Source organism: Hipposideros armiger, unplaced genomic scaffold, assembly GCF_001890085.2.
Source record: "Hipposideros armiger isolate ML-2016 unplaced genomic scaffold, ASM189008v1 scaffold_93, whole genome shotgun sequence".
NCBI lineage: Eukaryota > Metazoa > Chordata > Mammalia > Chiroptera > Hipposideridae > Hipposideros > Hipposideros armiger.
The window spans coordinates 404,654-420,219 of NW_017731443.1; the positions used below are offsets into that span (position 1 = coordinate 404,654).

Below are 15,566 nucleotides of genomic sequence, written 5' to 3' on the forward strand. Positions count from 1 at the left end.
CGCGAGGGGCCGGGCGGGCGGGCGGCGGCGCCCCCTGGAGGCCGCGCGGGCTGGACTTGGACTGATCCCCGTGGCCACCCACCCAGACCCCATCTCAGACCCATCCCGGACCCCGACCCCAGGCCTGGGTCACCACCTTGATCCCAACCCGGATCACAAGTAGGATCCTAGACTCCGCAATAGACCACGTCACTGACCCCAGACTGGCACTTCAGAGCAGGATCCCAGGGACTTGGGGCTCAGGCCCTGACTACAACCCCTGACTCCCTGATCTTGGACGCAGTCGACGACCTGACATCAGACCCGGATAACATTCCTGACCCCACACTCCAAACAGGAACCCAGACCCAAACCTTGGACCACTACCTCGTATCTGACCATGACCTTGGATCACAACCGTGGGTCCTGGCCTCCACACCCACACCTTGAAACTGACCCCAGACTCCCAACAGGACCCCATATCCAGATTTTAGACTGTGACCTCAAACATTGATCACAGTGTCAATCCCATCCTGGTTACTGACCCGGGACCTTGATTCTAACCCCAGACCCAGATGACTATCATGACCCTAAACCCAGAACATGGGGGCAGGGCCCAGATCTGGTCTTCGACTGTCAACCCTAGACCAGGGTCCTAGACCCAACACCAAGAAATGTGGATATGAGCCCAGAACAAGGACATCCAACTACGACCCAGACTGGACCTAGAACCCTTAACAGGTTGCCACGAACCTGGGACCTGACAACTGCAGTCAGACTCCAGGCTTACCCCAGCCCCAATCCTCCTGCTCCAGACACAACCCTGGCCCTAGGACTCCCACTCAGGACCAAGGACCCTGTACCAACAACCCCTGCCCTCCCTGGATCAGCTTGTAGACCCAGGTCCCTGGCCTGCATCCCAACAACCCAACTATGGAATCATCAGAATTCTACAACGTGAGATCCAATCTCTCATCCTGGTAGGGCACAGGGGTCTGTCTCAGTGCTGCCTGGCAAGGGAGAGCCCACGGGGTTGTGTATAGGGGAAATGCATGTGTTTCAAAGCAGAACCCCTATCTCAACATGCCCCTCTCTAGAGCCTCTGCTTTCCAAGGTGACAAAGTTCCCTTCCAGTCTTGGGCACATGGAGTCCAAGCCTCCTGCCAATTTGTGAGCCAGGAACCAGGACCCTTTTGCAAAACAGGAAGCTCTTCCCTGTGCAACTTCTCAGGCTACTTTCTGAGAAAGTTCAGCAGAGCTTGGAACCAGAGCCCATCAGAGCTGGCAAGGTCCCTTCACAGTGGGCAGTACCACCATTCACCCAGACGCCAGGACTCCAAGAATCAGTCTTGACTCCTCCCTCTTCCGCTGCCCTAATCTACTTTGTCACCACACCCTCCTGCGTGGTCTCCTGAGAATCTTCTTGAACCTGTCTGCTTCTCAGGATCCCCATGGCTGCTGCCCAGACCAGAGATGCCTCTCCCAGCTTTAGATCTGATGGAGCTACCGCCTGCTTAGCATGGAGAAGCAGAGCTCCAGGCCAGAGGGAGCTCCAGGCCCCACCCACTTCCCAAAGCAAATCAATTGAACAAGTTCATTAACCTGTAAGTCAAGGTCTTGGATGACTATGCCCGGCTCCTCTACCCAGCTTGTGTTGCCACCACCCTCTGCACCTGGGGTCCCTCTGCCAGGCCACGCATCCGTTCTCACCTCTGTGACTTTGCTCTTCCCTGTGGAGGAAGCCCTCTGTGTGTCCTCATCCCTGGAGAGCTTCTGCTCATCCCTTAAGACCCACTTCCTCCCAGTAGCCTTCCCCAACCCCCCAGTCCACTGTGTACATCTCTGATTCTGTACTTACCATCTAGTTCCTTGATTTGAAAACATCATCAATTGCAAGATACACCATGTCATGTTTTTTACAGTGGGGGTGGGGTGAAGCTTTATTAAATGTTTGCATCAATTGGAAAAATGTATCCTGATGTTGGAAATGCTAATTATGAAAAAAAAAAAAAAGGTACATACCATCTCCAACTGTAACTGATGCTCCCAGTTTATCTCTTGCCCCCAGTGCCCACCACAGGTCCAGACGCTGAAAGGCCTAGTCAATGTTTGATGGGTGAATGAGCTCCTCAGCCGAAGGTGGCACATGGAGTTTGGGTCAGAACAAGGTCAGGGGCACACAGGATGCCACAGCAGAAGGACTAACCACCCCTCTTCCCACCCCTCCCCAGCTCTTCGGGACTCTGACTACAGCCACACACTGGCCTGGGTTTTCTGGAGCAGCCTCGATTTAAAAAATTCTTCCTGATGAACTTGTCAGACCAGAGTCCCTGGTGGGTATTCAAATGCCAGCCTTCAGGAGATGGCCCTCCCCTCCTCCCATCACCTGAAAACCCAGACTGCCCCTCCCACCCACAGCCTAGTCTGCAGCACAGCAGGCCTGAAGCCGGGGTCCTTCGAGAGCCAGCCTCCAGGGTGCCCCTCATTGATTCTTGGCTGTGGAAAGCTGCTCCTAGAAGCCCTGGCTGGGAAGAAGGTGGTGTTGGGTCCCTGGTCTGGGCGAATTTCTGATCGCGAGGAGGCTGTTTTCTTGGGCGCTGCTGCCCTCTGGTGGTTGAGGGAAGGTGATTGTAAACTTTCTTCAGTCGCTCTTCTCAACAAACTTTTGTCCAGTGCCCAGACTGTGCCAGCCTCTGGATGGGATGCTGGCAGTGGAAGAGGAGTGGAACCCCATCTCTGTCCAGCTGGCAGATCCACAGAGACATCATTACCTGGCATCTCCCCTGGATGACTAATAGGTGTGGCAAACTTAAAGCATCCCACACTGAGCTCTTGTTCCCACCACGCAGCCCCTGTCCAGCCTGCTCCTCACCCTCCTCCCCATCTCAGTCATGGCTCCTCCATCTTCCAAAAACCTAGGAGTCATGCTTGAATCCTCTCTTCCCTCACCTGCCCCTGCCAGCATGTGCACACATACTGTCATCCAGCCTGTCCTGTGGGCTACCTGGTGTACCTGTCTCTAAAGGCTACCCCGGGTCCTTCCACTGTGCCCTGCTGAACCTGATCTAAGTGCCATCACCTCCCACCTGGGGCTGCCATCCGCACCAGGCTCCTCGCGGGGCATACTGCCTCTCGTCCAGCCAGAGTTTTTACAGGCCTAAATCAAACCTCACCTCCAATGACTGTCGCTGCACTGAGCATAAAACCCACACCTTTTCCGTGGCCTATAAGACCTGCACAGTTCTGGCCCCCTGCCCACCTTTCTCATTCAATTCTACCCCCTTCCCTTTGTCCCTTAGTCTCCAGTCTCTCTGGTCTTCCTTCTGTCACTATAACAAGCCAAGTTCACTTCTACCTCAGGGGTCTTTATAAGTCCCCTTGCTTGGAATGCCCTTCTCTGACTTCCCGGCAAGCCAGGCTCCTGTTCACCCTGCATCTCCTGGGCTGAAATGTTTCGGCTCAGGGTGCTCTCTCTTGGTGCCCCCCGTTTATCGCGGTCACCATTGCATTCCTCACGCACCCATCATGGCTCCCAGCACAAAGTTAGGGCCACAAAGAGGAACAGGATTCAGTAGTGGCCTAGTCCAGTAGGGAAGAAAACCCCTAAATGCATATCTCCAATTAACCTGACAAGGAGGTGGGGCCAAGGTGGAAGGGTTGGGGAGGGCTGAGAGGGGGGGTGGTAGGAAAGGTCTTGAACTTGACATTGTGTGCACATGAATGTGAATGAGGTTGGGGGTGAGGACTGGCACATGCCGGGGCCTCCCGTCTTCATCTCCATCCTGGGCTTTGAAGATCCAGGAGGATGAGCTTGGATGCTTCCCTGACCTCACCAGGGGTGTATGGATGCTGGGAGTTTGCTTCATTCACTCACTCACTCACCTGACAATACTACATGCCAGGTACCCGGTGTTTGGCCTTGAAGATCCAACACAGGGAGAGACACACTGAACTTACGGGCAAACCGTACATAGTAACAACCACTGACATTTATTGGGTTCTCACTATGGGCAGGGCACTGTTCCTAGAGCCCAGATGATCACATTTAATGCTCAAAACATCCTTATGGGGCAGGTGACAAGGTGCTATAAAAGTCAGGAGCCTCCTCGAGTGAAGTCAGGAAAACCTTTGAGAAAGGGATTTTTTCCTAGAGCCAGAAGGAGGGAGGAAGAAGCTTTGTTTGGGGCAGAAAGAGTTTTCCAGGCATGTGGAACAGCAAGCGCGGAGGCCCTGGTTATCCAGGAGGTTCTCCCTCACAGTCCAAGAATCTTCAGGGGCCCCCTCGGCAAGTCGACACGGGCCGCAACCCACGCCGAGGCTTCCAGCCCGCTGGCTCCGCCCAGCCCGCTTCCCGGGAGCAGCGCCTCTTCCTGGAACCCTCCAGAAGGTCACACAGTCCCCGCACTGCCCCGGGCCCCAGTATCTTTTTCCGCCTCGGAGCCTCAGCCCGGACGTGGCACCAGCCTGTGGCCCGCCCCTCCCGATCTAGGGCCGGGTCCGCAACCCCGCCCCAGCCTCGCCCCGCCCCTAGCTCCGACTCCGCCCCTTGGCCTCGGCCCCGTCCGGCCAATGGCTCCAGCCTCGAGCCAGGCTGGCCCGGCTCGGCCTCGGCAGCGCCTCGCCCCCGGCGTCCGCCCGGAGCCGTCCCCAGCGCGCATGCACCCCGGCGTCCTCGTCTTAGCCCGGCGCCGGAACCAGCCGTGTTCGCGCGGCGCGCGTTTGTGCCTTGACACTCCCAGCCTGCCTGTGAGTGTCCGAGGCATGGTCTCGTGGCCCCCACCGGCCCCATACTGTGGCCACTGGTACTTGCCGTGTCAGGGGACTGGAAGTCGTGTGTGGAGAAGACTCGGGGTCAAATGCCAGTGCCTCCTCCTATTGCCCAGCTGGGTGCCCTGGGCAAGTGACTTATCTGAGCCTTGCCTTTTTCATCTGTACACGGGGAGGCGCCAGCCTGGCCTCACTGGATAGTTTTGAGGACTAAGGGATGTATGTGTGCACTGCTGGGCCTGGGGAGATGGCTTCCTGAGTGGCCCTGTCACATGCGGAGTATCTTGGGTCTCACTTGTGTCTCCCTCTTTTCTTTCATTTCATTTCTCTTCTCCCCTCCTCCTTTCTCTACTTCTTTTTCCTTTTCTGGGTTTTTCAGGATGTTTTCTCTCAGGGTGTCTGTGTCTGCGGCTGTCCCTCTGTCTTGCCTCTCTAGAATTCTCATGGCACACTCTGGGGGGCTAGCAGCTGGACCTTCCTGCCGATTGTAGCTCTCCGGAATGGGGTGGGTGGCAGAGGCAGAAGCTGCGTGACAGCGCCAGGCCGAGGACAAAACCAGGTGCCCCTGGACCTCAGGTGCCTGCTCTCACTGTGTCCTGCCTACATACTGGTGTCCAGCACTGAAGTTCCCTTCTGAGCCTGGGCACTTGGAAGGGTGGTGGTAGGGCAGGTCTCCTCAGCCAGGAAGTGCCAGGCCTGCTCGGCTACTGCTGACCACCCAAATGGCACTTAGCACACTGCTGGCCTGGGAGGGCAGGAGAGAGCTGGATTGACCCTCCCTCCGGGTCTGGCTACATCATTTGCAGGGCCCACTGCAAACGAAATGCGGCCCCTTGTTCAAAAATTAAGAATTGCAAGATGGCAACAGCAAGCATTAAACGAAGCGTGGGGTCCTTCCGAGTGCAGGGCCCTTTTGTTTTTTTTGTTTGTTTGTTTGTTTTAAAGATTTTTTTTTTAATTGGGGAATTGGGGGGATGGGAACAGTGCTGGGGAATTGGGGGAAGGGGAACAGACAAGTTGCTGTCCTTTTGTTCTTCAGTCTAGTTGTGGAGGACGTTGCTTCACTGGCCCAAGTTGGCAGCATCATTGCGCTCTTCCCGGGCGAGGCAGATCAGTCGCCGGCTTCTGGACGGCCACTCACTGCGGCTGCTGGCCGCTCATGCTGGCTGCTGGCTACACGTGGTAGCCCATGGCAACCCACTGCCACAGGGGCTGCAGCCCACGCCGTTGCCGGCGACCCACAGTTGACCCTCTCCTTTATACACTCACCTTTTATTACACTCAGTAAATTTCCACACCCCCACCTGGGACAGATAAGGGGGGAGGTAGAGCTGGCTAAGACTAGCCCCACTCTTAAGGAGTGTGAAGTGCCATGGGAGAGAGGGGCTTCTCATCTTTAAAATGAGGATGATGAGGGCCGGCCGAGTGGTGCGATGGTTAAGAACTGGCTTGGGACGCCAGAGGTCCCCGGTTCGGATCCCACATATGAGGGCCGGTGACACTGCCCTCTACAGCTAAGATGCTGAACAACAGCTCAACCTGGAGCTGGGCTGCCGTGAGTCGCAGGTGACGGCGTGGGCTGCAGTCGCTGTGGCAGTGGGTTGCCATGGGCTACCGTGTGTAGCCATCAGCCGCAGTGAGCGGCCATCCAGAAGCCGGCGACTGATCTGCCTCGCCTGGGAAGAGCGCAATGATGGTGCCAACTTGGGCCAGTGAAGCAACGTCCTCCACAACTAGACTGAAGAAAAAAAAGGACAGCAACTTGTCTGTTCCCCTTCCCCCAATTCCCCAGTGCTGTTCCCATTCCCCCAATTCTCCAATAAAAATCTTAAAAAAAAAAAAAAGATAACAGCGTTGCTGTGAGGATTATATGAGTTATGACATGGAAATGCCTATAACAGTGGGTAACACATTGTGAGGCCCATTAGACAAGACACCAGCTGTTTTTGCTATTGTCACCTGTGGAAGACACAGCATGTCCAGGTTAATCCCTTCTGGTTGGTGGGGAAAGGGGAGGGGCTTCTGGAGGAAGATTTTTCAGTTGTGGTGAGGGTGGCACACCACACCCTAAACACAGCCAAGTCTGGGACCAGGTGTCCAGTTCAGCCCCTTAGAAGAACCTACCACGTGCTCACCATGGTGCTTCCGATTTTACAGATGCCAGTGGCAGCATGAGTTTACTATTTAGACATGACCCTGGAGGGTTACTGAAAGTTTTTGTGTGCCTTAGGAAGATCAATTCATAGTTGAATGCAGGTTAGATAGAAAATATCCTCCCTCCGCCCCAAAAGAGAGGCTGGTTGCATTAGCACAAGAAAGGAGGGGTAAGATGTGTAAGGTAGTGGGAAGTGAATTTGCAGAACATGGCAACAGACTGGCTGTAGCGGGGAGGGATGGACTTCTGGGTATCCGATCTATTGGGAACACTCTCTCAACAGTTAGATCTTGGGCATCTATTATGTGCCAAGCTCTGTGCCAGCTGTTGGGGATGACGTGGGAGCAACACAGACTGACCTCTGTCCTTGCGGAGCTTCCTGGCTAGCTGGGAGATGGATTTAAAGTTCTGAAAACCGGAAGGATACTATGGGAACATGTGATCCAGTCTTGGTCAGGGTGGGAGATGGCTTCCCAGAGAAATAACATGTAAACTGGGGAAGGTGTGCCAGCAGAGGGAACATGTGTAAAGGCCCAGAGATGGTGGAACTGAAAAAAAGTTAGATATGGGTAAAGCGTAAAAAGGGAAAATGGAGAAACTTGAGGACTTGATCCTGAGACAAACACACTGATGGGTTTTAAGCATAGTAGTAGTCAAATCTCTTTTAAATGTTCTGGCTCCCATGCCAATGAGGTTGGCTTGGAGGCCTCTGGGCTCTTGCTGTGGTCAAGGTTCTAGACAATGGTGGCTTTAACTAGGGTGGCAGGGATGAGGTTACTGAGAGAGAGATGGTTTCTAAGATATTTAGGAGGCAAAACTGACCCTCTTCCTTTCCTGGCAACAACCAAACGGTCACATCCACATCTGTCCTCAGGAAGCCAACATGCAAGCAGCCCATGGTCCGAGCCCCTTCTTTCCTAGAATGTGCAGAACTGGAGATGGTCGGTAACTGTCCGCGTGGGGACTAGGTGGGTGGGGATCCCCCAGCTCCGCTGAAGGTGGGGAATGCCTACTCAGGTGCTCCCTGCTCTCCCAATGCAGCCGTCGGGGGAGGAAGCGGTCTCCCGGCAGCGCCCAGCACACTTGTCTAAAGGCTGGAAGCTTGTACCCAACAAGCCAAGTGATGCAAAACAGCAGGATGTGGTAGGACAACTGGCATCTGGAGCCTGTCTAGCCCAGACCTTGTTCAGTGACCTCAAACAGGCACTGCCCTTTAGTGGGTGGAGGCTGGCCTTGGCTAATAGCTCTCCAGGGATGGCAAGCCCACCGCTTCTGTTCTCAGGGCACCACAAGGGTCTTTCCAGCTCTCCCCCAGGACGCTGCAGGGGTGACTCCAAGCACTGCTGAGGGGGTGGGGGTTAGCAGGGGATCAGGTATTCTCATACTTGAATTTTCATGACCATTAAGAAGTTCAATGAAGGAAAATGAAGTGTTTCTAGAAGCTGCTTCTGCTCAAAGGGATGAAGTGGGCCACCTGGCCTTGGCCTCCAGCGGAACCTGCATGACCTCTGACTTTCTCTTGTGCACACACACACACACACACACACACACACACACCAAGGCAGAAAAGGTTTTGTTTTTTTGTTTTTAAAATCTTTTATTAAAAAAAAACAAAACCCAAATCAAAATATTTCCCATTGGAGGTTATTTCTTTTTTTGTCTTTTTAAAAATTTTATTACACAAATATCTCCCATTCCCACGTGTCAGAGGAAAGATGTCCTTGTTCTTTCTAAAACCAATAGTGGAGACTGTTTAGAAAACAAAAGTCCGACTAGCTTCCCTCCTTCCCTGGCCCAAAGTAACCCTAATGTGTCAACTGAGATAGCGTGACTTGCCCCTTAATGCTTACATTTAATTTAAATTTCTTAGCACAACATTGGAGATTGACTCTAAATCAGCAACAAAAAATATATATTTACAATATTTTTCAAAAAAAAAAAACCAAAAAAAACAACCCAAAAAACACAACCAAACCCTTTAAACATAGTGACTTTAGGAGTTTTATTTATGGAGCAGTTATTTTTTTTTAATCACCAAGTGATTTTATATTATATATATATATATATATATATAAATTTTCTTCCTTTCCTTTGTGGTTTTTCGCCCCGGTGCTTGGAAAGATGGAGGCAGGGTGTCTGGTCCTGTGGTCTGAGGAGGGCAGGCTGTCCTGGCAAGGCTGTATCTAAGAGCAGACTGCAGGAAATGCGATGGAACTCCGGGGTTCCTGTCCCCAAACAGAGACATTTCTTTCCTCCACAGGGACCAACCCTCACCTCTAAAAACCATTTTCCCCATCACAGTCCCAGAGAAAAGGAAAGCCCAGCAAGGGCATAGGTCCATCTGCCACCACTCCTGGGCTCCCTTTCCTGCTGACCAATTATGTGCACGGTAAAAATGCTTGTTTTTCCAAACCAAAAAACAAACAAACAAAAATAAAAACCAAAACCCACAACAAACCATCAGCTTGGAAATTTCTGTGGATGAAATGTCCCAAAGTCAGAGGCACTCTCCCGGCACAATCCCTGCTCTGAAGGGGTCTCTCCACCTCCCCTTTTATAAAAAGACAACAAAACAAAACAATCTTTTCAGTATTTTCCACAGGAGCAACCAAAAAAAGGCAGGAAGCTTCCAATTATAGGTCATTGACAATAATATTAATAAGGTTTTTGCTCAATACCCAGGGTTCTTTACAGAGAAGTTCCCCTAACTGAGGCACTCTGGAATAAGTCACTGGCATTTCCTCAAAGTTTCAGCCCCAGGTGGCTGGGGCCTGGAGACCAATGGAAGGGGCAGAGGGTCACGGGAACAGACTGCTGCTTTGAAGGTGCAGCCAAGAAATCAGCAGATTGGAAGAAACAGACATAATGCCACCCCATCCTACCAGAACCCAGTTTTCTTGGGAGGCCAGTCAATGCCAGGGTCAAAGCTGGGCTAGGTGGCAAAGAGGGGACCCCTCTGCCTCTATTGCTTTGGAAGTGGCAAGGGTGCGGTTGGCATCTCTCCTCAGGATGTCTGGGCTCCTCCTTGCCACCTCCTGTGGGACTTCAGGAGGAGGAGGAGAGCCTGAGACTGGGCTGCAGGAAAGGGGCCAGGGAGGGAGGGATGGGTCGGAGGATACGGAAGTGGGGCAAGGTTGTGCTATCACTGTCCTTCCCGAGGGGGAGCAGAGTGCAAATCGGCGTCTATCACTTCTAAGCTCTTGCCACAGGCTGCTGCTATTGAGCATCTCCTCACACACTTCAACATTGACCCAAAAGAAATTCCGACCTTTCTTTTTTTTTTTTTTTTTAAAGTGCAAAAAGCTCTCTGCTGCCCTAGAGAGAGGATCTTTGGACAGGCCGTTCAATGCAAAGTAAAAGGGGGCAGCTGATGGGGCTTGACACAGGGCGGTGGAGTGGGAGATACCACGCTCCCCTCCCTCCCTACACACACACACGCACGCACACGCACTACACTCAGCCACACACACAGAGGCACATGCACACCCCCTTCCACAGCTGCAGGTAGAGGGCAGGTGACTGGCTTCTAAGCAGGAACTCCCTCCCACCCCCCAAAGGTGCCAGATCAGCGAGCCGTTGGGGCTCAACATGGTTCTGGGCTCTGGGGGCTACACTACACCGGAGGCCTGCTGTCTGCTGGGACGCAGGTGGGGACCTGGCCCAGGTCTCTGCTTGCCCAGCTGGGGGAAGACAGGCTGCTCCTTCTGAGGACACACATCGTGGGAAAGCCCTATTCAGGTGGGAATCAAGACAGGTGGAAAGGGCAGTGGGGGGAAGGGGGGGGCTAAAGAGGAAAGTGGGACGAGGTGGTGCCTGTCTCAGCATCTGCTTAGGAAGCAATAATGGGGGTGTCCCTGGAATAGACAGTTCTAGCTCCTCTGGAGAGCCTCAACCCCAGTAAGTGCAACAAGGACCTCATGGAGACTAGCAGGAAAGTCTGGGGTGGGGTAACCTCATTATGTGAACGACCTCGAGCATCGGATAGGATCGAGCTAAAGGGAGGAGAGGAGGGAGAACAGACACGAACAAGAGGTTTCAGACACCTCAACAGCACCGGTGTGATCTGCACGGGTCTGGCATTCCTGGGGCTGCTGGCCCCTCCTGCATAAGCCGGGAGAGTGACAGAGGAGGGACGCGTACTTCCCTGGGAGTTTGCTCAGATCCAGGCACTGCGGGGACCATGGATGGGGAGGTGGGCCCCAGGGCCCAGCGCAGATGACGGCTGCACAGACAACCCAAACTGAGAGCCTGGCCTCCTGGCAGGCGGGAGAGCGAGCAGGCGGGCGGTGAGCGAGCAGGCACCTTGACAGCACACAGCCTGTGCTTTCCCCTCAGTCTGCTCCGCCCTTCTCCTTAGGCGGGAGAGCAGCAGCCAGGTAAGCCTGGCATCCACTACCTCTCTGCCCCGCCTGTGGGGGAAGGGCCCAAGGGACAGGAGAGCAGAGAGGGAGTGTGACGCCGGCCTCAGAGCCCGTGTGGGGTCGGGAAGAGAGGCTCTCCTGGCTGGGGAGTCGGGGAAGATCAGTTTCCTGTTCAGTCTGGCCTGGATGTGTCTTAGCTGATCTTCTGTATTAGCTTCTCGTCAGACAGGCAGTAGAGACTGTTGATGGACAAGTCTGAGATGAAGTGCTCGCAGGCCTTTCGAGTGATCTGCTTGCATCCTCGAAGGTCAATCAAGGTGACATTGGCGATGCGCCGAAGGTAGATCAGGGTCTGGTCTGTCAATTTATTGCAACCTGTGGAGAAAGTGACCACGAGGACAATGCTATGTACACACAGCCACAGGAGCTTGCCTCTGCTGCTCAATTCCCCAGCCCTTTCCCTCAAAATGCTGAACAAAAGCCCTCTTTGTCCCGTCACTACGTGGCTCAGAGACCAGAAGTGCCATCAGCACTGTGGCCTCTGAAGGCCCTGCTGCCTCACTCCCTGCATCGATGACCAAACAGCAGCTGGGCGGTGGCTGTGCTCTTAGGCGTCTGACAGTGACTGCAGGACTCAATGCCCCATCAATTAAAAAAGGGAGAGAAATCCATGTCCTGGTCCAGATGTGAGAAATGAGTCTGTTCCAGTCAAGCTCCAGGGAGGGCTGGGGCCTTCGGGAGGCATGGGCACTGTCGGGCATCAAACACTCAGCAGCGTACCTGCCATGTTGAGTTCCGTGAGGGAGTAACGAGTGGAAGACCCGACAGCGGTAAGCAGATTGGAGGACTGATCTGTCAGGTGGCTGCAGTGACTGAGGTCAAGTCGAGACAGGAGGGGCATGTGGCGAATGATGAGGCGAAGCGTGGCATCTGTGATGTCAAGGCCTGCCAGCCGGAAATCGGTCATGTTCCGGAGCTTGCTGCGATTGTCCTGACCTGTATAAGCGTGAAAAGAGCCTAGATCAAGATTTTTAACTCTATTCCAGCTCCCAAACTGTACGCAGCTTCAGCTCCTGGCTGGCCAGGCCCCCTGCAGGGTTAAGCAGAATTGCCCACACCCAGCCCGGCCTGGCCCAGCCTTCAGGGCGTGAGCAGCGTGTGGGGCAGTTTCCAGGAAACCAGACACGTTTTCTCTCTTCCCAGCTGCTCCATTAGGCCTCGCACAGCAAAAGGGTATGTGCGGAATGCTCCTCCCTTCCCATTCTCCTACACCGGTCTAGATGGTCATGCAAACAGCTTTTCATGTCCCACCTCAACCGGAAGCCTTCCGGACTTCCCTAGGCTTTATGGTCTCTGGACCCCAAACTCCACTGACCCACAAAATGGACTTACTCCTGTGTTTGTAGGTAGTGGCCTGGCTGTAAATAGTTAACCTGTATTTGTACATAGTCCACCATGCTGCTCTCAATTCGTACTCTTCTATATATTTCCACAGCATGATTTCTGAGACTACCTTAGCTTTTGAGGATGAAGTATGTTAAAGACAAAGCTACATACAACATATGTTGAAAGACGAGCACAGAGAAGTCAGGACCAAAGCATACCCGGTTTATCAGCCGGTGGAGTCAGCAAGTCCCGAATTTGAGGGTCCTTGATTCCTACTGCCCACCGAAGATCAAGGGTCCTGAGAAGGGGGCAGCTGGAGGTGCTGAGGGCAGAGACTGCAGACCAGGAACAGCCTGCTAGGAGGAGGTCTTTCAGTCCTGCAAGAAAAGGAAACAGACACGCAATAATATGTGCGCCATCAGCACAACCAAAGCCTTAACTACCCGCTGATCTAAGGCAAATGGACTCCCAGCCTAATGGGAGAGAGGAACTATATCTTTATCTTACTCTAGTAATCCACTTTAAAGATTCCTCTTAGCACCCTCCTATATTATATCTCCTAGCTTTGCTGGTACAACCAATCGCTAGTTCCTAGCACAGCAATGCAAGTGTGATGACTTCCTGTCTTTCTAAGACCTCAAAATGCTGAAGGGAACAAGGCCTCACAAAAGGGGCCGATCAAGGCGACCTATTACTCCAATTTCCTCCTCAGTAGCCGTGCTGGGAAGACCTGCAGGGCTGGCAGCAGCACCTGATGCTATTCTCTCCACTGTCTAGTGCAGTGACTGGTCAGCCAGTCCACAGTGGTGCCTCAGGGATTGGCAGTTAGGGTGGCCCTGCATAAATCTCCCGCTAAGCAGAAAGGCAACTGTGGCACAGGACCACTGCCCGGAAGCATGGCCATGAAAGCAGCTTTTTCTGTTTGCTCCTAGGGCCCTGGAAGGACAGCGCTAGGGCTGCTCACCTGGCAGCCTATTGACGAGCCACGTCAGCTGTTTTTTGGAGATGTTGGTCCAACTGAGGTCGAGGCTAACTGGTTGCCTCTTGATGATGCCACTGAGAGCCTGGGGTACAATAGCCTTACACCTACTCAAGTCAATTTTTGTCCAAAGTCTCTTGTCGCAGCACCTGTGACAGAAGGAAAGAGAACTTAGCTGTCAAGAACCTGACGTCTCCTGTCAGGGGAGCTCCCATCAGGCTGCTGGCGGCTTCTGGAGGGTCACCCTCTGAAGGCTCTCCTACAAGCATACAAGGACCTTGCCTATTGTCTCTTGGCCTCAGGGAGTAGGGCTTTCCTCTAAGGCGACCCTATAGGTTAAGTAGTGGATAACTTGACCAGCTGCCCTGACTTACTCTGGATGGGCTGAGAACACAGAATTGTTAGGGACACACAGCAAGCGATACACTGTAACCCCACATTTACATTAAAATGGTACAGCTCCCACCAAAGTGCATACAGTGGAGCATTAAAAAAAATTTCTTGACTTCTTACTACCTAAAGCTAGGCTTGCCTCCATTCTCTCCCTTGTCAGTCACTCCCAGCTGCCTGAGACGCAGGTTGCTACTTGGCACATCTACAGTTCATCCTGCCTGAGGCTCTAGAAAGAGCCCACTGCTGTATCAAGTCCAAAGAGGCTCTTCATTATCAGGCCTTGTGTCCTTTCTCACCCTTGGGTTTCTACCTCAGGGCTATCTTTACATTTTCTAGCCAGTTCAGACCAGAACTGAAAGGGCGAGGCCTCCCTTCCCACTGCAATCTACAAATCCATAGGCCACAAATAGCACTGCAACATGAAGGCTTCTGTTTAATATTTTACAGCCCTCACACCCCCAAGTCTGGCTGGCAGAAGGGGAGACGGTACATAATGGGAGTCTTATGTGGTTTGGCCTGGAAACCGAGGGACAGAGCCAGGCAGGCCTATTAGCCCAACAAAAAGAAATATTAGGAGAATTTGGGTAGATCACATATTAATTCAGATTTGGGAAATAAACTTGTTTGTGAAGAATGGGTCTTTATTTAAAGACTGAAAAGATTTCACCAATGGCACATGAAAACTTCTGTAACAGAAACAAGCTGCTTACAATAGAGCAGTGGACCTCAGACTAACTTGTATCAGAATCCCCTGGAGAATTTAAGAACAGACTGCCCGGCTCCACGCTCCAGAGGTTCTAACTCAGGAGAGGTCTCAGATGGGCCCTGAGAACCTGCATTTCTAACAAGGCCCCAGGTGATGCCACTGGTCTGGGCATTACACTTTGAGAACTACTGTAAATAGGGTTTGACCCAGATATTTAAGGATATGTCCTAGGGTCCAGAAGCTTAAGGAAAAACAATGCCCTATGAAAATCCCTGTTTGTCATTCTGGGATTCCCCACCTCCCCCCAAAGTGTCTTAATGTTTAACTTGAGAAGAAATAGTAGGCCTCATTAAGATGGACAACTAAGTCTCAGGGAGCTTTAAAATTGGATCTTGCTTGCTGGAGAAAGCAATTCTGGTTTAGGTTTGGGGAATGAGAATTCAGACTGGAAAATTTTGAGCACCCTCCAATTTTTGGAAAAGCACATCCACCTCTCCCAGTAGGTGGAGGAGGGCTTACTGGAACTCATCTGTCTCCAGCACCAGGCCAGTGAGTGGCACACCACAGGCTCTCAACAAATGGGTAATGAGTTCAGCTGACTTGGGGGAGGACTTACGACTGAAGTTTTAGGGCTGTACCAATATATCCCCCAAATCAGTTTTCTATCCCCAGTAAGGAGAGGTGGGCAAGTAGGGAGCAGGGAGAGGAGGCAAAGGGCCAAATTTCCCTCAGGACACTTGCAGGAACAACTGGCCACATCTTTAACAGGACCCCCCCCCCAGCCTGGGGAACAGACTAGGGTGATTCAATCCTTTAGGACCCAACAAGCCTCCAGATCCA

The 15,566-nt window shown here is 52.8% G+C and overlaps 1 protein-coding gene across 2 annotated transcripts in view; it reads right to left on the minus strand.

Moving 5' to 3' along the window:
* Positions 1–8,806: 8,806 nt before the first annotated feature.
* The window catches only part of KDM2A (lysine demethylase 2A), a 99,632-nt gene continuing 92,872 nt past the window's right edge, over positions 8,807–15,566 (minus strand). For both annotated transcript variants that reach the window (XM_019645301.1, XM_019645300.1), the window contains 4 exons: positions 13,613–13,776; positions 12,867–13,025; positions 12,043–12,258; positions 8,807–11,637 (listed from right to left, as the gene is read on the minus strand). In XM_019645301.1, coding sequence (XP_019500846.1) covers positions 11,456–11,637; positions 12,043–12,258; positions 12,867–13,025; positions 13,613–13,776 — 721 coding nt within the window. In that variant the 3' untranslated portion in view covers positions 8,807–11,455. The remainder of the gene's footprint in view (positions 11,638–12,042; positions 12,259–12,866; positions 13,026–13,612; positions 13,777–15,566) is intronic.